Source organism: Miniopterus schreibersii (assembly GCF_964146895.1).
Source record: "Miniopterus schreibersii genome assembly, chromosome: 20".
NCBI classification, from domain to species: domain Eukaryota; kingdom Metazoa; phylum Chordata; class Mammalia; order Chiroptera; family Miniopteridae; genus Miniopterus; species Miniopterus schreibersii.
The window spans coordinates 17,383,909-17,406,936 of record NC_138122.1 but is presented as its reverse complement, the minus strand read 5'-3'; the positions used below and the strand labels follow the sequence as shown (position 1 = coordinate 17,406,936).

Genomic DNA, 23,028 nt, shown 5'->3' with positions numbered 1-23,028 from the left:
TATTCACTGACTAAAGACAACTTCTGCTCATATCTTGGTATACAACCTAAAAACAATTTTTAAAGGGTTGAAAGGATGTATTTTACTTCCAGATAGGTTCTAGTAGAAAGGCAGCAGATCATATACCTGGTAAACTATAGTTTATGTAATCAATTTTTGACAGATAAAGGGGTCTAAAAGACATGAGTTATAGACTTACAGTCTGAAAGTTGTAAAACAAAAAAAGCAGCTACTAATCCAACCAAGCGCTGATTTTGAATTTTAAAAAATGCCTCTCTTCTTGTCATCAAGCAACCATAATTCAGCACTCACACACCTCTCAGTGCCGAAGGATTGAAGTGAGAACAGGTGTGGTGCAGGGAGGCTGGGAATAGATGAGGCTGGGGGAAAATGAGATGAAGGAGTGCACTCTCAGGAGAGGGGTAGCTTTCTGTAGGCGGTTCAGCTAAGTCAAACACTGACTTCTGCAAGTGTCCCAGGGTCAGGTCTTTGCTGGACAAGCTTCCCTGGAGCCACACACACTCACAGGACACCTGCTCTAAAGGATTCTCTATCAGTGAGAGCACAAAACTTTTCTCTGATATTTATATGCTGAAAATACAGTATCAAATTTTAAGTTCATGCAAATTTAAAAAATAGAATGCTAAAACTAAGAGACTTAGATTAGGACAGAGGAATGTATTCCCAACTCTGCCACTGATTTGCTATGTGACTTCTGGTAAGATTCAGAGCCTCAGTTTCTTCTCTCTAAAGGGGACAGTTATCATTATACCTCACATGGTCACTTAAGGAATACATTCAGTAAGTGAAAAAGTATTTTGAAAATTATAAATCACTACATCAATACAAGCTTTAATTTTTAAATCTAGGAAATTGGAGAATTCTTTAAATTGCCTTAAATAGTTTAAAAAGTACAGTAAAATATCATAACATTTTAGGATGCTATGGCACAAATTCAGTCACATCATGTCCTCAATTCCTGTGAGCACCTCTGATAGGAGCCTTGATTCCTCATCCTTCCCCCCTCTGCCTAGCACAATGCCCTCCCCAGTCATCACTCATACACTGCCTAAGTGGTTAAATGTGTGATTTTAGATGATGCCATCTCACAGGTCCTCCAACCTGCCAGAGGAACCCATAACTCTAGGGATCTTTCCAATCTCCAGAGCAGCATGAGAGCAGGCTTCCGTTCAAGTATTTGTACATAGGCAGAAACGTGAAATCTGTGTGTGTGTGTGTGTGTGTGTGTGTGTGTGTGTGTGAGAGAGAGAGAGAGAGAGAGAGAGAAGGAGGGAGACAGAGAGAGAGAGGTGGGGGGAGGTATCTATTGGTATAAATAGAAACCAGAAGGACATTAAATCCAATAATTATGAATTCTCAGATTACTTACTTCTGTCATAAAATGCATGTATATAATTTCATATTAAGGATTCATGAGGAACAGCAGCACATAATACCAAAGAAATTATCGAGAAACCCATCACACCACTGAGTGAGAATCTTTACTATGCTTTGACACTTCTGGGCTGCTACAGGCTAGAAATCCTGTAAGTCAACCCAAGTGTAAAGGTCAGCACCTTCTGGCCAATGTCATTGCTATTAGGGTAGTAATCCCAAGGTCTCCCATGCTTCTGAAAAGAAAATCCACTTGGGGCAAGGGTTCTCCTACTCACCTGGTGTTGAGCTTCCTCCAGGTTCCCACTAGCCCAAAGGGAGAGGCCAAGACCATGGCGAATTTTGGCTTCATCTTCTCTTCGGCCCAGTTGCTCAGCTAACCTTAAACCTGAAATTAGATAGAGAAGTTTTAAGGATACACAGAAAATACACAATTCCACCTGCCAAGGAGTCCAGGAGGGTAATTCTGCATCAGGTGTAAATAAAATATGTTAACACAGCTAGATAAAGTGCAGGACAAGAATAGAATCAGCCAAAGCAGAGTAAGCATTCTCTTCAAATTCTGTGATGGTAGCAAACTTTCCAGGACACCCCAAGATGTCCGAGTAAGAGTTCAGGTGATGGCTATCAGAAGAAGACAGGTTTGCGTGGCAGGCAGAAACACTGAAACGAATGGAACCTAACCTGCCACCCTCCCAGATGTGAAATCCCTAGCTTTGCAAATGAAAACCCTTGGCCTATAAATTGATCTAACCCAATTCTTTTGCTGGCAAAAGCTTTTCCTGACAGTGCCATAGTCAAGCACAGAAGCCAAGCTGATGCATTTTCCTATTTCAGGTGCACAGGATCCAATCAGTGTTGATGGGAGGACATAGCTAATGTCCTCCCAAAAGTGGAATACTCACATATTCACACTGCCTAACACTGCCTATTACTTATGTTACTGACAAAATTCATGTCCAATCTGTTTTTCCGTTAAGGCTGAGACTCTGATGTGCCTCAGCGGGGTTGCAGAACAAGTGCTATTATGAGTCCAAAGTCTTAAATGAGACTGTCCTCATTCTAATGGGTTTCAGATAAACACCTGCAGTGTGGGTCACTTGCCTACAGTAAGCTTCTGAATTTCAGGACACCAGCAACCTCCAAGGCTTTGTGGGAGCCAAACAGGAGGGCAATCATTTATTGTATTGGCCACTAAGCAGTTCTCAGCATTACTTTGCCCTCATTACTTTGCTCTCTGTACACAGGCGTTAGCTTGTTCAGAAGTCAGCATGAAGGCTCCCGCACTGCAACTGTGCACACAAAGGAAGGACTTCCTTTTTCTAACCTAATTCAGGGTGGATGGGAGCCTGCCCCTGAGCATGCTGGGCCTGTGGAAGTTCAGACTTTTGAAAAGTAACTGAGTCAGTTGAGAGGCTAATAAAAGCAATACTCAGCGTCAAGCTCATAAGATATCATGCATTTCAAAATGCACATAACTCAGAAAATCTAGAAATAGCATTTTAAGTTTAAATCATGTCACTGGGTAACAAAAATAATACTTGCAAGTTATTCACATTTTAAAATACCTCACAGAATAGAAACGCGAATGAAAGAAGATGGTTCTTGGATGAAAACCAGGAGGATACTGGTTCTTTTAACCTTCAACAAGCCAACCATACTCACTCTTCAATACAGCTATCCCTGCCAGGTCTGGGTCTGTGAGTTGGAAGTAAAATTCATTGGGGTAGTCCCCCCCCTCCCCCCACCTCTGAGGTATGTTCTATGTAAGCTGGACTTTGCTTTGTTCCCTGCTCGGTCCTCACCATGTAGGGCACTCCCTGGCCCATAGTCAGCGGTTCAACAATGAAGACCTAAAAGCCCACTGGACAGGCATCATATCTGTTATGCCTCAGTTTCTATCTGCTTCTACCTCTTAGGAATCTGATCCACCCATCCAGCTCTCCTGGAGCTGGTCTGCTAGGAACTAGTTGCATGACTCTAGGCAAAGTCAATAAATTGTTCCAGGCTCCCTTTCTTCACTTGCAAAACCCAGTGGTTTTAACCAGGGGCATCTATGTAAGTCACCTGGAGAGCTTTTTCGAAAGACTCAGAACCAGGCTCCACCTGTGACATTCTTCTGCAGTTGGGGCCAGGTGAGGCTGATCCATAGCCCCCTCTGAAAACCAAGAGAGAAAGCACTGAGGTGGTTTCCAACTAAACTGTTCCCTCATTGCAAGAGGGTACAGACCCAACTCAGAGAACTCTTCCAGGTGTCCTGCTTCTGTCACAGCTCATGAGAAGAGGTATCTTGCTTGACCCACAGGGCACCCAGGCGCTCTGGTGGAGCACATCCACAAAACAGACATCGTGGAGATGCCACAATAAAAATTTAGGTCTCTGCAAGACTTAAAACTACATGGAACAATAAAAATGAAATTGAGTTTCCCATAAATATAGAATTATGGTACAATGTCTCAGGCAAAGCAGCTGCTTTATGGAAACAATATTTCAGGAAGCACAAAAGAACACAGCTGAAAGGTTGTCATATGCTGGGTCTGAATTTAATCGTTTTCACAAATTCAACTGAAAATCGCCCCCAGTCTGTTGGAATTTTACCACAGTCAAGTTTCAGGAAACCAAAAGCCAATTCTCATATTTAATGCACTGAGGCAAGCTCCCATTGAATGGGAGCCAAATAAGGTCTGGGAAGTGGCTCTCAGCCTCTCAGTAACCTCTCAGCCTGCAGGCCAGAGCAGTCCCTGGTCTGTGCAAAGAAACGTCAGCCTCTGGCCCATTTTCCACACTGCTTCCTGCTTCCTTCTCTGCTGCCTTCCCAGCTGGGGCTCAGCAGGAATACAGAATATGACTGCCCCAACCCTGCTGTGTTCTTGGGAGGTTAGGAGCAACTCCACACAGGGTCTTACATGGTTCCTGGGGTCAGAAAACCTGGGCTGAGCCCCACTCCACCACTGACTGACTGCATGGTCAGGATCCAGTCATTGTACTCTCTTGAGTCTCAGGTTACTTAGCTGCAAATGGGAATAAAAACCTCTCAAGGTTACTGTGAGAATTAAATCCAATTAAATAAAATGTATATGTAAAAACCCTTGGAAACTATAAATGAGAGCTTTTGCATGAAATCAACAACAATTTCATTTTACTAGTGAGCAGAGAATATTACACCTGCCATTTTCCCTTCCCAGGATGAGAGGATGCAATGTGCCTCTGAGAGAAGAGCTTTCCTTTCCAGAGCAGAAGTGAAAAGAGGTGAAGGGTAAACAGACTGTTACGGGACTTCTGCTTCATGAGGAAGGAAGCCTCCAAGGACTGACTGCTCAGATAACTGCATGGAACCTGACATTGGAAGGAAAGGGGGAGGGCCTGGAAGAGGGGAGGGGGCAGAGATGAGGAACAGCAGCAGCAGCCACTTTCTGGGCCTGTCTGGAACAAGACTACTGTGCCACCATCCCAAGCATTGAAGGTAATACGCTCTGGGGAGGAAGTCCAGTCAACTGCTTGAGTGACCCTCAGACTGATGCTTCAGGATTAGACCTCAGCTGCTACATCAAAATTGACTTCTATATAGTTGTGTTGTATTTTAGGAATTTTCTAGAGGGACAATAGGGTTTGAAATAGATGGGCGTTTTCCTCTGATTCCAACCCTTAAATTTTACATGGTCAGATCTTATTTGATCCACCTTGGGAGAATGTGTTCACACAGTAGAGGGCTCTGAAAAGCAAGGAGGGTATCTGCTACTGGGCAGCTGGTTGGCAGAGTGAGACAAGCTGGGTAATGCACTCTGGACATTAGAACACCTTTGTAATATTAAGGAACACCCGGGGGGGGGGGGGGCACACCATGGTTTTGGAGTAAAACGAAAGTGGCTTCTGAGATTCTCACTGCAAGCTGAGGTAGCTACTCAGATGGTGTATTCTTCCTTCTGAGTAGGCTCTGAACTCCATCTCAGAGTGGACCCAGAGACCACAACGGGATCTGTACTTACCTTCCTGTAAATACATGACTGCCTGGGAATAGTTCTGCAAAGCATGATGGGTCCTTCCGAGGCTACTATATGACACTGTCTTGGCCACCAAGTCATTCATCTGGGCAGCGATGCTCAAGTGCTGTTCTTGATAGACCACGGCCCTCTCGAAGGTGCCCAAAGATTCGTACGTCAGACCCAGGTTCCCATAGGCTCGGCCCTGGCATGTGGGGTTGTTGGTTTCCTCTGCAATCTGCAGATCAAGCTGGTGGTACTGCAGGGCTGTATCATATTCCCCCATCTGCTGGTAAACACCCCCTAGGCCACAGGCTGCGTCACTTTCCAGAGCTCGGTCTTTCATCTCCCTAGCAATGTTCAGCTGGCGTTCAAGGCAGGAAATGGCTTGTTCGTAATTCCCTAATTGGCTGTGCAGACTGCCCAGTTCTCCATAGGCCTGGGCTTTATTAAAGGCCTCCCCAAGCTCATGGGCGACCACGAGCCTCTTTTCAAAGCACACAAGCGCTTGCTGCAAGCTCCCCATTGCCCTGTGGGGATGTAGACAGAAAAGCAATGATATTATTTTGTGCAGGTGCAGACATACTAAAGCCCCTGAGAAAATGAAAAGCATTTGTCACTGTCACTTACTATAGAAGCTCTTAACTCCTATTCTAGCTAAAATCTATCATGTGCCCTTAGAGTGAGATGCAGGGGAATTTCATAATCTGGAAAGCAATTCAAAAGTCATCCCTTAGTGACCTTCCCAAGAGCTTGAGATTCAATGGGATATACACCCCAGAGGAAACATAAAATATATTAATAGGCACAATGATAGCAAGTGAACTGTTTGGTTCTTTGGGCCTCCCAATTTCTACTACCGCTTAGACTATGTTTTTGAAATCACTTTACAACGCCTATAAATCTTTCACCCTGAGTTCCTCAGAGCACTCTGTGGGTGATGATTTAGTTTGACCCTTGCCCTTCTTCCACTCCAGGAGTCCTAATCCCCTGCCTATCTGGAAAGGACGTATATTTTGCAGACACAGACACCTTCTTGGGCTCCCCACATTCAGAAGGAAAAGCATCACCTTTGCCAACAGTGTGTCTCTTTGTGCTACTAAGAGATGACATGATAAGACTGGGAAGAGCAGATTTTGGCGGCAGACCAAACCAGTTGTGTGGAGGCACGTGAATTCCTTTTCCTGAGTCTCAGTTTCTAAATGATAATAAATCCCACATCCCATAGCAGATGATAATACATGTAGAGTGATACAGTATTGCTATAAATATTAAGCAAGATATCTATGCAAGGTACCTAGCATCATGATAGTATATGTTTATTCACTCCTGCCACTATCAGGTGGCTTTCCCTAAAAGCAAAAAAAAACGGGGACCAAATAATTGGTGGGTACAGATGATGTATTAAAAAATACATTCACATAACATGAGAGGCACTCAAAAAAAGATCAGTTAAATTGATTCATTCATCTTTCCCATTCTTATTATTTCTTTTATCTTGCTCATTACGATGTAGTCGAAAAGGCAATGCAGCTGGAGTCAGAGAGCCCTGGGTTTGATTCTCAGCTATTGCTTTTAAACCATGTAATCTTGGAGATAAACCTAACCTCTCTGGGCCTTAGTTTCCTCCTCCATAGCATAAGGGTAATACTATCCCCTGCTAAATTCACAGAATCATTGGAAGAACCAAATGAGATATGTACGAAAATGTTTTGTAGCTAATAAAACACATACAGACATTAAGTTGCCATTACTGTCACAACTGCTCTTTGTGCAGGTTTACCAACCACACGTGTCTCTGTCACTTTTACCTGTGTCCATTTCCTAGGCCCCGGTAAGCCTTGGCTTGGTCTTGCATGCGATTCAGACTCTGGGCAACAGACAAATATTGTTCATAGTACTTGATAGCTTCCTCATAGTCACCCAGGGCCTCGTAGCAATCCCCCAGGTTGCCGTAGGCCCGGCCCCTGTCGAGCACAGACTCATTTCCACTTAGCTGCTGCAGCATGGCCAACTGCTGCTCGAAGTAGCCGATGGCTTCTTCCATCACATTCATGTTCATCTTTGTGATGCCCATGTTGCCATAGACCTGGGCTTCTAGACTTGGATCCTTCAGCTTCTGCCCTAGATCCAGCTGTTCTTCATAACATTTGAATGCCATTGTGTATTTTCCAAGGGCCATGTAGACAGCAGCCAGGTGTCCGTGAGCTCTACACTCCCCCGGCAAGTCGCTCAGCTCCTGATATACTTCCAGTTCCTGCGTGTGATAACCCAAGGCCTTGTCATATTTCTGGATCATTCGGTATGCAGTGCCCAAGGCTGCATATGCACTGGCCTCCAGTCTTCTGTCCTTTACATGGTGAGCTAAGCCCAGCTGCTGCTCATAGAATTTTATTGCACCATTTATATCTTTTTTACAGATGAATATATCGCCCAGGTTCCCTAGGGCTCGGAATTTAGCCTGGGAATTATTCAGGGACTGAGCTAGGGACAGCAGGTACTTCTGACACTCTTCAGCTTTGCTGAAGTTCAGCAGAGCCTTGAATGCGAGGCCCAAGTTGCAGTAGGCTTTCGCTTGGCTCAATTTGTCATGAAGGTCTTTGGCCAGGGCCAGATCCTGCTCATAGTACTTCACCGCCTCCTGGTAATTTCCAAGGCAGTAATGGGCATAGCCGAGATTGTGGCAGACTTTCCCTTCTCCTTCCATGTCTTGAAGGTCTGGAGAAAGCCGGAGGTACTGTTCATAATAGGGGGCAGCTTGGACGTACTCCCCCCGAGAGCAGTGGAAGTTGCCCAGGTTGCTGAGGGCCCGGGCTTCGCTCTGGATGTCACGCAGCTCACGAGCAATGTTCAGATGGTTCTGATAGTGCTGCAGGGCCCGGTCGTGGGCACCCAGGGCCTGGTAGGCGACAGCAAGGTTCCCATGTGTGGATGCCTGCGAGGCACGGTCATTCACTTCCATGGAGATCTGGAGCTCCTGCCGGTGGTACTTGACTGCCTGGTCATACATGCCCAGAGCATTGTAGGCATTGCCCATATTCCCGTAGGCACGGCCCTGCGCAGCGTAATCACTCAGCTCCTGGGCGATACACAGGTGGGTCTTGTGGAGTTTCAGTGCAGTATCATAATCACCTTTCATCTGGTGTATAATTCCTGAGAAAAAGAATTAAAGGAACAGAAAAAGGTTGGAATAACTGATTAGCAATTTGGACAAAAAATGTAATTTGCAATTTAATTTATACTCAAATACATTCCAGGTGAATTAAAGACTTTAAAATAACAGAAGGTAGAATTAAATATTTATTAGGTCTCCAGGGGGAGGATAGCTTTCTATGCTTCAAAGCAACAACAACAAAAGCACTGACAGATTTGATTATAAAAATAAGATGTTTTCCACTACAAATATATATCTAAAATTAAAAGGCAAACACAATACTGGAAAATATATAAAACATACTAAAAATTCAATAGCTATTGTGTGTAAAGATTTTACTTGATTTTTTAAAAATCAAGAATTAAATTTACTGAAATAGGTAAAGCACTGCTGGAGCGGACAACTCACATCCAAGGAAATCCAAAAAGCACCCAGAGGGAAAAATGCTAATTTCTTTTAATAATCAAAGAAATGCAAAATAAAGCAATCAAGAAGTACCATTTTACTTTTACTAAATTAGCAAACAAAAAATTTAAACAACATCCTATACTGATGAGGTTGCCCTGAAACTGGTAAACACATCAACTGCTGGACACAAATTGGCACAGCCTTTGAAGCAGCAGCATGGCAAAAACCACAAACACAGTCCTACTCAGACACTGCAATGCGCTCATGGGAGTGCGGCATTCTAAGGAAATCATTCGACAAATACAGAAGCTATATGCACAACAATGTTTACTGCCACAGTACAGGTTAGTGGAAAATCAGAAACATCTTAAATGGCAAACAATAGGGACACATATCAATTCAAAAGAGGATTATGCAGTCATTAAAAAGATAATTATGAAGTCTATGCAGAAAAATGGGGGGAAGAGGTTCTTACAATAAAAGTGGAAAAGGCAGAAAACAATGCTGCGTACTCCCTGTGATGACTAGGGGGAAAAATGTACACACGTAGACAAGACTTTGAGGGGATTATGCAAAAATAGAAATAGCTGCCTTGTTAGGTGATGGGATTTGAATGATTTTTGTTCCAAAATTTCTTGTAATTATGCTATATAGCTTTTACTGTCAACAATAATAGCACTTCAAACAACCCTCATAAACTATGCTATAAGCTGCTAAGCTAAGCTATTGTTTTCACAAGCAATTCAAATGAGATATATCATAAATATCAAGTAGTTCCAAATAAGGGACATTATAAAAGTAACTTCGGAGATGCCTTTAAGGTGAGCCTGGTTCATCCCAGTTGGGGCTGAAGTGGGGACACTGGTAAAGCTAAAGGGAATCTAGTATGCAAACATGTTTCTCCTTGCCCCTGGTTTTAAACATGCTTTTCCATGTATGAAGATGTGAGCTTTGCAGTGTTGACAAAAACCTGCAGAAGTAAAAACTCAAAGACACCAAGATGGGTTCTTATTAAAATATCTGAACTGAAAATAGAGGCACTGAGAAAGAAAGCTGTCAAAGTCTAGCTCCACAATTTGCTTTTCTCTGACACCTTTCATCAGTTTGTTTGTTCATTTGTTCATTCACTTGTTCATTTATTCATTCATTCACTTGCACACTGACCCAGGAAACATTAACTGAGTATTGTATACTAATATTGTGGTGGGCAGCAGGGGTAGAGAAAGAAATGAGGGAGACAGTCATGAAATAAGTCAGTACACATAATAAATGCTGAAGTGAGCTGAGGACACAGCATGTCAGGGCCACTCTTCTGGTCCCCACTTCCTCTCTGCCTGCTATGGAGGTCTGCCCTGCCACAGGAGTTGTGCCTATCTCTGGGCCCAGCCATCTCTTTGACATTAACTATACTTAGGGTACTGGATAAGTCATTTAGCCTCTCTGAGCTTTAAGGTTCATCTATAAAATGAGGAAAATAATAATCATGATACCGACCTTACAGGGTGGTAGTGAAGATCAAATGAAATAATGTATGTGCAAATGTATTGTAAACTATAAAGTGAAATTCAAATATTAGCTACTGGAATTACTAGATGCTTCCAGGAAAAGGAATTCTGGAAGTGGTAGAGATTAAATAAACTATGGGAATTCTTCTGTGTATTTGCTTGGATCAAATATTTCATAATTTAAAATAACTAAGAAATCATGGTACTCTATGCAATGTAATAAATGGTACCATTAAAAATGGTAAAGCAGAAGTTTACATATTGACATGGGAAAAAATACTATATATGAATGGGATATATGGTCACAAACAGTATGTTTTAATAAAAGTATTAACAGGATGTACTGAGACCTTCAGAGAAGGCAATCAAAGGAAGCTTGGGGTTTTTGCATGCTCCCTACCACCAAAGACACAGGTCTCCTTGCTAGCCCCCCACTCTCCCCACTTGTACCCCATCATCCAGGAAGCTGGCTAAGTATCTAGAAGGCACACTATAATGTATATATTTACACTTATACACACATACAACATAAAATTTATTTAAGTGTTTTGAGTGATGGAATGGCAGTTTTCTTCTTTTTGATTATTTGTATTGCAAGTGTTTTTTTCTATAATGAATGCATAAACCTTGGTTTAAAAATTATTGAAAGTATTTTTGAAACTCTGATCCAAAAAGAGGAGTAATATTCCTGGGGATTGGGTCCAGCCACTCCCCTGGGTTGGAAATGTCACCAGCATCCTAGCTGGAAGGATAAGGATTTTTCAGAACCTGTCTCAAGGTTAGAAACTCTGAGCTGCTCGAGAGGCAGTACCGTAGTAGCATGACCTGGAACCCCTTTTAGTGGCGAAAACTTATTAGTGATGAGAATGTTTCAGCTCTAAAGACCTGCACTTGGCCTGTACCCTTAAAATGCTTTTATCTAAAGAGAAAACATTTTGATTTCAAATTTCCAGGTATCCTTAGAGAAAATGAATCATTTTACTCCCTCTCTCCTCAGCTTCTGCATTTCTGAAGTGAGGGTCAAACTACCTGCCTCGCCATGAATCCATAGTTATGGATAGAGCCAGAGCTGGGGAGGGCAGTAGCAGTGCCCACATTTCCCTCTGAGCACTCTCTCTCCCAACGATGTCTCTGCATTGACACCCCCCCCACACACGCACACACACACACACACACACAGCTTTTGGATTTCATTGTAATGATTTTTAAGCAAATATGATCACTAGTTGGTTGCTGGGAGGTGTTGAGACCTTCAGAGAAGGCAATCAAAGGAAGCTTGGGTTTCTTGCCTGCTCCCTACCACCAAAGACACAGGTCTCCTTGCTGGCCCCCACTCTCCCCACTTGTACCCCATCATCCAGGAAGCTAAGTATCTAGAAGGCACGCTAGAATGGAAAAGGACAGAACTTCAGTGAGAAGGCCTGTTTTACAAGCCTGGCTCTCACCTCATTTAGCTGAGCATCTTTGAGGCAGACACTTTATGTCTCTGGGCCTTTCTTCCTTTTTTAAATGGAAAACTTTTTGGTGTTTTTTGCCTTCTTATTAATAAGGCCAGGTTATAATCATCTCAAAGAAATGGTATGAGAAACATAACAGTACATATCAATAATCTGTGTAAACTATAGCATGCTCTCTAAACATGGTATGAGCAGTATCTAGAGACTGAGAGAAAGGAAAAGAAATGCTGTCTCTTACTCTCATGGCCTTAAGTCTGGCCTGATTAATAGGGAGCAGTTGGAATGATCATCGCTACCCAGGGTTCAATGATTTGTGAAAGAAACTGCCTGCTGGTTATGGCAAAATGATCCCCCCCCCGCCAGCTTGCCCGTGCACCCCCATTTTCTTGTCCCCTTCTTCCTGGTATGACACTTCAAAGGATCTATAAAGAATCATAGGAAAATTCTCAAAACAACAACTTTCAGACACAGGCAAAGGTAAGAGGGGATGGATCTGGCTGAGTGGGAATTTTCATTTGCCCTGAGTCTCTACTGTCCGGGCTGCTGCCAGTCTGGAGAATTCTGAACGGAACATTACACACAATTGGCAGCCTTTCTCTTTGTTGAGGCAACATAAAAGCGCCCGAGAGCTGCCAGTAGAGTGACTGCACATGCTGAGGAGATAATCTGCAGATCCTCCTTCCCTTTGGAGACCACAGCTTGATTTTCCAGGGCCGTCACTCAGATGAAGACTTACAGAGGGCCTGTCAGCAGGGGTGAGCTAGGTGACAACAGGCGGCAGGGAGGGGAATTAAATGAAGATTAGTGGGGCAGAAGATCCTCCACAAAGCAGAGTTCTCACAGGGGGTGTGGAGAAAGGCCGAATGGTTATGGATTTATATATCAGCACAGTAGGCCTCCACCTATGTGTCAGGAGTGGTCACTGCCTGGGAATAGCAATACCTACTTCAAAGAGCCATTGTAAAAGCCAAGGATACCATGCTTACTAGAAGATAGCACAACTGCCAGGGACTTAGTAAGTGCTCAATGCAATTTGCTTTTCTTATTAACCATTACCAGCAAAGACCAACGGAGGTGCAAACAGGACAAGCCAAGCAGAAGAATTTCTACTGAAACTAGAATGTATAGCATTTTAGCAGTGAATGCTGGCTGCCTTTTCACTTGTGAATTCTATAAAGTAGGGCTTCTGTGTGCCTCCACAAACAATGGAAGTGCTCTTCCCATTTACTGAAAATATTATTGTTCTGATTATTAACAGAGCGCAATCTAAATGAGGGTTTAAGACCTCATCTACTTGTTCTCACTGCTTTCATCCTAGCCATATTACTAGCTTTTATTCTCAGGGGAAACATAAGATTTGGGAATTGGAAGAGGCCTTCTCACAGGCTCACTTTATACATGACATGACCTGGGCCCAGTGAGAGGAAATGAGTTAGTGGCAGAGCTGAGGAAGAAACTCAACCCACATGCCCTCAGCTGTACCAGCCTATCTGCTTTCAAAATAAGCAGAAGACATGAAGGAACTGTTATTAATTAGTCTCACTAGGTGTGACATGGGACAGTAGCTATGTTTTTAAAAGTTCTCATCTGTTAGAAATACATATGGAAGCATTTACAAATGAAATGGCATGGCGTCTATGATTTACTTTAAAATACTCTAGCAGGGGTTGGAAAGTAGCAAGTGTGCATGGGTGCATGCGTGCATGTGTGGCATGTGTGTTTATGAAAAAAGATGAAACAAGATTAGCAAAATGTTGATAAGTGGGGGTTCATTATACCGTTCTATCTGTGTGTGTGTGTGTGTGTGTATGAATTTCCACAATAGAAAGTTAAATCAAATAATAAAGATATGCAGAGAGCTGTACTGTGCATTCTTCTGTAGCCCATTCTGGACCAGGAAACTCTCACAGCTAAGTTCTGATGTGGATGTTTAAGTTCATTTTTTCTGTCTTTGGGACCTTGGGACAGAGAGAAATCAGCTGGTTGCCAGCCTCTGTAGCTACAACCACCTCCATATTCTTCGCCAGGCCTGGAGGAGGACATGTATAGACTGAAAACAACACAGTGCTTTTTCTCATTGTTTTAATTTTATAATCATGATATTTAGTTGTACCTTTCATTTCAAATGATCTTAAAGGATAGGATGATAATTTGTCTATCAAACAGGAAGCATGGGAGGGATGGTGAAAACAGCTGAGAACACCTGCTCCACAGGAACAGCACTGCACATTCTCAATTGTTCTTCCCAAGGCTGCTCCTAACCAGGAGTGGCCGCCGTTTCTCCAGGGCACCCATCATTCCAGCTGGAGACATCTTTAGGTTCCCTGGACCCTCTCCCTCTCACGTTTCCATACAGACTCCCTATATATTGTACCTAAAATATTTCAAAGCTTGGGGTGGGAAAGAGGAGACAGATCTGATTAGTAAACAGATGGCTGGAATCAAAGTGCTCTGTATTAGAAATGCAACCACTGGATGTTTTCTAACTCATTTTCTGGTCACTATTGAAGGACAGCAAAGGTACAGATATTTTTAAATGGCAGAAATTCCAAAATCAGTTATAGGACTTCAGCTACAAGCATCTTCCCAGTAGGGAAGCTTTTCCTGAGAACTTGTGCCTGGCTCTCTATTTGACGATGTCATTCATACTTCAAAACAGTCCCGTGAGGTCAATATTGTGGTCTGAAAGACCCAGAAGACTCAAGAACTTACTCAGGACCACACAGCTCTAAGGCACAGGACTGATACTGGAACCTCAGTTCTTCTGACTCAGGTGTCCATGCTGTTTCACCTGCTCCCCTTGTGGAATGAAGCTGGTGAAAAGTGGTCATGATTTTATATCCATTTCTTCTTTATTAACAGTATAGCGTCATGCCAAACCAACCTTGTGGCAGCTATGTAAGAATACACTGATGGTCTGGCTAAATTCGTATCTAGAGCAAAGAGGTACCCATTAGAGACCAGAAACTCCTAAGGAATGTGGGAGGAGGAGGCAGATGTAATCACTTGTGTGGGTGCCACCTCTTGGGCCATCCCGTGTCTCTTCTGCCATCATTTATCTTAATTACATCTGTCTACTTTTCCTACTAAACCCACCAGCTCTTCCTGCTCCTCCAAAGGATAAGTGAAGTTAAGAGCCTGTTATCTTCTTTTGCTTCAGCAGCAATTTAGGATGTTTTCAGTGACAAGGAGAGTTCAATGGCACTTCTGTCCCAGATCCCAACTGCCCTTCCCTTCTGTTTCCATTCTGAGGAGCCCGCTATAATAAGGTCAAGGATGCCACCTCTCCCTCCCACAAACACACTTCATTAGAAACTACCTGTCTTTCCCTTTCCCAGCTTTACTGAGGTATAATTGACAAATAAAGTTGTATATATTTAAAGTATACGATGTGATGATTCTGATATACATATACATTGTGAAATGATTGTCACCATCAAGTTAAATAGCACATTCATCATCTTTTGTGGTGAAAATGTTAAATATCTAGTCTCAGCAAATTTCAAATATGTAAGTATTATTAACTATAGCTGCCCTGCTGTACTTTAGATCCCCAGAATTTACTCATCTTATAACCAAACTTGGAGGAAATGAAATGTAGTAAAAACAGAGAGCCCCTAATTGTTCACTCCCTGGCCCTCAAGGAGTGAGGCTGGACAGAGGCAGAGTTAGTCTCCTCCTACCACTGTCCTAAAAATCTGGGGTGAATAACAGTGGCAAGAAGCCAGCCTGCAGCCCACTGGAGCCCAGAGATATTTCACTGCCTTCATACATGGCCCCACTTCCTACTTCCCTCAGATAGTTAAAAACCAAGACTGCAGGTGAATAGCTCAGAAATTCCCTGGTTCTGCATGGCCGTAAATCCTGAGGCAGTAGGGAAGATTAATTGTGCCATGAAGCAGGGGAAATAATAATTAAACCTGTTTAAAAAGGGGGTGGCTAGAGAGGGGTGCTCTGGAGATGGATGAGGTAGGAAGTGCTAGGCACAATCATCCCTAATGGCTGTGGCCAGGCCACTGTGAGAGAACTTGGTGGGAAGCCCAGAGCAGAGTGAAAAATATGCTGGGCCTGCCTGGCCAAGCTCCGCCATTAGTCACTGTTTGGAAAAGGCAAAGTGTGCCTGGTTTTCATTCTGGATCACAATAAGAGGTGGGAGGCACCCTCATAAGTTAACAATGCAGAGAATGTTGCAGGGAGTTCGTTTCAATATGAAACAAACAGTTCTTTTGTTTTAAAGTCTGAGGTAGAATTACTGAAATGCAGAGATAGCCACTTCTGCTCCTCCCTTGAGCTGAGTCTCTAAAAAAGGGCCAATCCCACCTCCCTGGAATACCTTCTAAGGGTCTCTGTGGCCTGCAGAGTAAAGTGTACACCAATTAAATGCATTTACGAGCTTTCCGAATCTGGCTCTAACCCACTCCTTCCTGCCCCATGCTCCCTATGCTATGCCAGCCACGAAGCAGCCCCACTAGCCCTTCCACTCAATCCTGCCCTGCTTTGTATGCCTGACTTTCTCATCCTAACTGCTAGCCTTGGACTGTCTCCCCAATCTGTGGCAGACTTTATTAATAATCTATACTCCCTGGTTCTCTTCTACATTCAGATATAAATTTCCCTACTCAGGCGGTTAGGTGTGCCCATTGCAATGTTGAGTACAAGCCATGTGTTACTGCCACAGACAAGCATTTAAGAGCTAGAGTACAATATTCCATGCTCTCTCTCCCGCTGCCTCACTGGCTGGGGAAGCTATGTGTTCCAGATGATCCCGCTGTAGGAAGATGGAGCCATAGCAGGTCTGGATTAGTGAGCTACCCCTGAAGGTTATATGAGCCTGTGGTAGGCAGTGTATGAATTATAATACTTTCTTATTTTGGGTCACTAAGATTTGTGGACTGTTGTCACCATACCAGATCCTAGCACATGCTGATGGATGTGCTATATAATATCAATCCTCCAAGCCCTTGTCATAACCTACAATTTCAAACTGTCCTAACAAAGTCTGAGAGGAGAGACACCTATTAATAGAAGTTTCCTGAGGGGATTTTGAGTCATCCACGCTTCTGGATGTTCTAAATTCTAGCCCTGAATCAAGTGAGCCCACTAAAATCTATAAACTTGAACCAAATTAACTTGGACCCATATAGAACTGGCTTCAATGAATTGAGATTTAATCTTAATGCCCTAGGGTTGATTTGTTTTTTTCTTTACTTTTATTTATTGATTGATTTTAGAGAGAAAGGGAGAGACAGACAGACAGACATTGATCGGTTCCATTTATTTATGTATTCATTGGTTGGCTCTTGTATATGCCCTCATAGGGGATCGAACCCACAACCTTGTCATATTGGGTAACACTCTAACCAACTGAGCTACCCAGCCAGAGCCAGGGTTGATTTGGTTTTCATTCAAGCTTGCTATTAGAAAAAGCATACAGAAATCTATTATAATTTTACTGTTAAAATTTTATTGATACTATAAATTTTGTTACCAGAATACATTATATGAAATCCCTTTTAGAATTCAGCTGTCCTTCCTCTGAGGAATTCTATGTTCCCATCTTTTGGGTGATGAGAATTATGTGTTACTCTTTTTGCTTTGGCCACCAGGAAGCTCTGACTGGATATGAAACTCTACTATAACAACGGTTAGCCTTTATGAGCTACATGTTCTGGCTCTTTTCCATGATCTTAATTTTCTATTTCTATTGTATCATCATTTGATATTGTAAGCTCAGTAAAATCCTTTATGGAATCAAGTTATAAAGAAGCAAGCAATCAAAAAACCCTTTGACCTTTGTTGCATGCTCTACTGCCTGCCTTTGGTAAATTGCCTACCCCCATAGCCTGCCACCTCTTGATTTTACAACAATTTGTTTCATGGGCCCTGTTCTATCAATTTTAATAACCCGAAAGTACCAGTTGCTTAGAGACAGTGTTTTGTTTTTTGTTTTTAATCCTCACCTGAGGATATTCTTTCCATTGCTTTTTAAAGAGAGTGGAAGAGAGAAAAACAGAGAGAGAAATATCGATGTGAGACACATTGGTTGCTTCCCAGACATGCCCTCCTGCAACCCAAGTATGTGCCCTTGGCTGGAATCAAACCAGGGACCCTTCAGTCCATGGGCCAACGCTCTAACCACTGTGCAAAACCAGCTAGGACTTTGAAATAGTATTTTATGGTAGAAAGGCACTGTGACCAGAATTGGAAATTCCTGGCTCTGCCATTTCACTGTCTTGTGGGTCTTAGAGAAGTTACTTCTCCTGGCCTCAAGTTTTTCGTCTGTGTGATACGCCATTTTCTAGGGTACTGCTATAATTATTCCAAACAGCTTTGATAACTATAGTCCTCAATATTACAGATAACAAAATCAAAATATGCCACTCCCTCTAGCATTATTTTACTATAGAATATAATTCACTCTAAGTCTCAGATGCCATCATATTTCCAAAGTGAGTACACCAAAGGGAACTTGATACCAGATCATCTCATCTAAGGAGAGGAAAAGTCGTGGGCTCTGAGAATGTGTGAGAATAGGACCCATTTCATTAAAGCTCTCAGTGTGTGCATGTGAGACAGGAGGCCCCCAAGGGCATTTGGGAATGTGGTAAACCATTTTTGGGTGTCAAAATATCTGGAGGCCCACACTGGCGGGTTGTGGGTTGGCTCAGGGCTACCAAACAACCTGTACTATGTGGGAAAGCCCTGAACAATGAAGAACTGTCACACCCCCAAATGCCAATAGACCACACTGAGAAATACTGGGTGCTCTGAGGTAATTTTATACCCTGCCACTAATTAATAGTCGGAAAAAAAACCCACAACTTCATTTCTGAACTGTCATCCAGTTGAAGTTGTTAAAATTAATCATAAAAGCTAATTACTTGGTAAGTCTTTTGGCTGGTATCCAATAATCTAAGCAAAAGACTGAGAAATTGGAAACCTTAATTTTAAAATCTGGCTTACTGATTGCCTTCACCAGTTTTTTACCTGTGAAATGTGATTCACTGAGAAGATAAATTAAAAGACACCTATATATAGGCTTCTTCCCAATTTCATTATGATAATTAATAAGGGCGAAGGGAACCCCTCCTAAATAATAAAAATAGTAGCAGAAATAATAATTATAGTAATATACAAAATTTTCCTTGGTGATCTCATTTAACACCATGACACCAAAACCCAACTATGTGACTCCAAATCTGCAATTCCAGTTCAGAGTTCCCTCCTAAATCTTAGTCTCATAAATCTAATTGCCTACTGGATATACCACAGATAACCTAAAACTCAAGGTTTCCAAAAATGTTTGTGAATTGTGGAACAGAATTAAACCTAACATTTTATGGCACTTGTCAGTTTTCAGAGTCCTTGAGTCTCCATTATCTTATTTGACTCTAGGACAAAGGCTCGATCTGCTTTGAAGACACTCACAAAGGCCATATGGTCACTAAGTTACAGAGCTACGATGAACTCAGGTCCACCCCCTCCCAGCCCAGCACTTTTCTCTTGGGTTCCTTTGCCCCTCTGAGAGTCTGAGGCAGCAACTGCTGCAGAATTCGGCTGTGCAATCTGTGGGGGGACAAAGCCCATCCCCCAGGGCACATCATTCAGGCAGCCCAGGGAGGATGAGAGGACGGTGTGGTCTGCCCAGGCCCACAGGAAGGGAGGAGGAGCAGAGAAGCTGGCCAAAGAACAGCCCCTCAAAATGATTTCACTTTGCAAATTCAATTGCAAAGACAGATGGATTTTCCAGCAAGGCTGGAGAGCAAATTATGAAATCTGCTTTCCCAAGGCAATCAGGACTGAAAAGCTTCATTTTAAAAATTCACACTGGATAGAAAACTCAAACTCTATGACTGTGTGAAGTGTTCTAGCTAGATTAAGCATAATGCTATCAAAACAAGTGATTCATATATTCTGCTCATTTTTCTATTAGTATATGGGCTTTGGTTAGGGCAATTTCAAAAACATGGAAAAGAGCAAAATGGGATTGAAACTGTGAATCCATTTCCTGCTTTCAGTTTTTCTTCCCTTTCTGTTTAACTGAGAGAGATTTACTTAGGAAATTAGAGGCTCCTGAGGCTGGCTTACTCATGTACAACACAGAGTTGATGTTTGAACAGGTCTTCCTAGAAAGCTCTGTGACCACTCTAAATCTAAAACCCCCATTTACCTCCTTTATTCCAGTTGTGTACTCATAGGTCACAGAAACCTGTAGAAATCACCTAGAGCTTCCCAAAAGGTTTGCTGGTTCTTCACACACTGCAACCCTGCTACATCAGGAAGGGTTGGGTCCCTGTCTGTCTATTCTCCCAGACCAGTCACCTGTCCATCTACACTCCCATCTCCAGCCAACCACTTCTTCTATATAAATATAAATAAGAAACCACTCCATCTCTCCACCCTAATCACATATAAATGCTAATGTAGAATACCATTAGTGTCAAGACCCAGAGCAGACAACTTTAATGCTTCTGTGGCTTTTTTTTGTCCTCTTGGTGTGCATATTTTTACATTATTGAGATTCTATAATAGATTAAAATTGAACATAACAATCTCAAAAACATGTTTTCAATTATAAAAATAATACATGTTTGAAAAAATGCTCTGGCAGACAGCAAAGTTTGGCTCACCCAACACTCATTTCAACTTCCTCCTTCTCCCTTGCTGCCTTTGGCTGTAGGGCTGGAAAGCTAAATATTCACTCTCCCAGACTCCCTTGCAGCCAGGGTTGGTTAAGTGACACTATTGTGGTCAGGGGACAAAAGCAGAAGTCTGCTGGCATTTTGGGGAAAGCTTTTGCTTTTCTGATAAAAGCATACAGAGCAGCTGGCTCAGCATCCCCTGCTTTACCTGGTTTGAGTAAGTCCTGATGCCTGGAGCTTCAGGAGCCATCATGTGATCATGACACATAAGGGACTAGCATGAGAGAAAGGACAAGAGAATTGCAGAGTGATAGGGTGCCTCACTCTTATTGTTGCGCGAGAAAAATAAGCCCCTATTTGTTTAAGCCATTATAAATCAGATTTTCTGTTTCTTAGCCAAAAAACAGTTACTATATTCAATGAAGAAAATATAAAATACAGAAAAATTCTATCTATCTATTCATCTATCAATATCTCTATCTTCACGATTCTCTGAGATTGTTAACGTTTTAGTATAGTTACTGAAGATTTGTTTTTGTGTTGGTGTGGATTGTTTTGTTTATATTATTGAGATCATATTATATGTAATGATTTTTAAATAAAATTAAAAGAAGACCAGGTTCTTGAAGATAGTAATAAAAAGTATTTTGATGACAGATATCTGCCGTTAGCTCTTTGCTTAGAATTAGGTCATTCGGTATGGGTTTACAGGATGTAGACAAATCATTTCTTGTCTTGATAGTTTCTTGGTTTTGAAAGTAGTCATTATGTTGTTCTCTACAGCTCTGTTTTGTAGAATAAAAAAATGTTATTAGTTCAGCTGCTCTTCTCATAGTGTTTTCACAATGGAAAAATAACTAAGCCATTCTTGGAAGTGCTGGGACAGAACTCTATCAGTATGGCTTTCAGAGGTATCACACTAGACAAGAGATTTCATTCTAAATGAGGAGTGAAGGGTATGGTGAAAGAAACACATTTTCTGATATTGGTCAAGGAGTCAAAGAAGGGCAGTTCACAGGTACATGACCGGTTCAAACTTCTCTTGTCAGTAGAAGTCACCTTACAACACTTGTGGGAACCCAAGAAAAAGACCTTCAAAACCCTATTAACACTTCCTAATTCTTATCTTCACCTCTTTGTTCTTTTCTTCTATATTCTAACAGAGCTGATTCTCCACTTCACTGATTCCGTTTCCCACTATATCAATACTGCTCGGTTCTAACTTCATTGCAGATTTTACATTTTTAGATTCCTTGCAATTCACTCATCTTCTTTTTCCTCTGATCCTTCCCCCCAACCCCTCCAACCTGCTTTCTCATTATTATTTTCTACTCCTATTTCATGTCTTTTTGCATCTATTAAGGATGCCAAACTTGTATACACATTATCTTAGTACCTATAGTAAACAATTTTTAAAGGTTTGCTTACCTTCTGAGAATCAATGCTGCCTCTCCCTTATTCTGTAGCAATTTTTCATTTATCTCTATTTTTTTTTTCTGTTTGACTTTCAAATAAAGCAAGCCGTGTCTAATATTTACTCATACATAAAATATGTGGTTTGTGCTCTAATGGGATTTGGTTCCATTCTCCAGCTTGGGGGCTAGTCAAATCCTGGTCTCAGATCTATAGCTAGATGACAGAATGATGATGTGTATAGTACCTAGCTCCACTCCCAATGTATAATAATATCCATTTTAATAGCTAAAACTATTGAAGACTTACTATGTGTCAGGCGCTATTCTAGGTGTTTTACATGTGTTAATGTAATTCTCACAAGAGCTATGAGTTAAGTACAGTTGACCCTTGAACAACATGGAGGTTAGGGGCACCAACCCTCCCTACCCCACACAGTCAAAAATTCACATATAACCTTTGACTGCCCTAAAACGTAACTATAGTAATCCCTCAGTATCCACAGGGGACTGGTCCAGGACCCTTCACAGATACCAAAATCTGTGAACGCTCAAGTCCCTTATATAAAATGGTGCAGAAGAATGCAGTCAGCTCTCTGCATCTGCAGATGCCCAATTCAGTTGGCTGAATTCACAGATGTGAAACCTGGGGATACAGAGGACTAACTGTATATTTATTGATAAAAATCCACGTATAAGTGGACCCATGCAGTCCAAACCTGTGTTGTTCAAGGGTCAACTCGTGTTCCAGATGAGTCATAAAGAAGTTAAGGAACTTGTCCAAGGCCATACAACTAGATAGTGGCAAGCTGGGGTATGAACCCAGGCAGTCTGATTCTCAAGTTTAAGATCTTAACCAGTATATTTGATAGCATTTAATGGCATCTGGGCAGTGAACCAAGGCTTCAGGGAGCAAATTATAGGTAAAGAAGGTGGAATTTGGGGAGGTGACTTCTAAATCATATCTAGATTGCTCACCTGAGATCTAGCCATGGATCTACAGTTGCATCTTCATCAACTTCGGATGGGGGTATTGGGGTAATTCTTTAGGACAAAGTCCCATAGGATACCCTAA

General features: G+C 42.1%; 1 protein-coding gene across 6 annotated transcripts in view; it reads right to left on the bottom strand.

Annotated features, from left to right (window-relative positions):
- The window catches only part of TTC28 (tetratricopeptide repeat domain 28), a 463,914-nt gene that overhangs the window by 91,214 nt on the left and 349,672 nt on the right, over window positions 1-23,028 (bottom strand). For all 6 annotated transcript variants that reach the window (XM_081123100.1, XM_081123101.1, XM_081123102.1 and 3 more), the window contains 3 exons: window positions 7,187-8,528; window positions 5,382-5,905; window positions 1,674-1,783 (listed from right to left, as the gene is read on the bottom strand). In XM_081123100.1, the coding sequence (XP_080979226.1) occupies window positions 1,674-1,783; window positions 5,382-5,905; window positions 7,187-8,528 (1,976 nt within the window). The remainder of the gene's footprint in view (window positions 1-1,673; window positions 1,784-5,381; window positions 5,906-7,186; window positions 8,529-23,028) is intronic.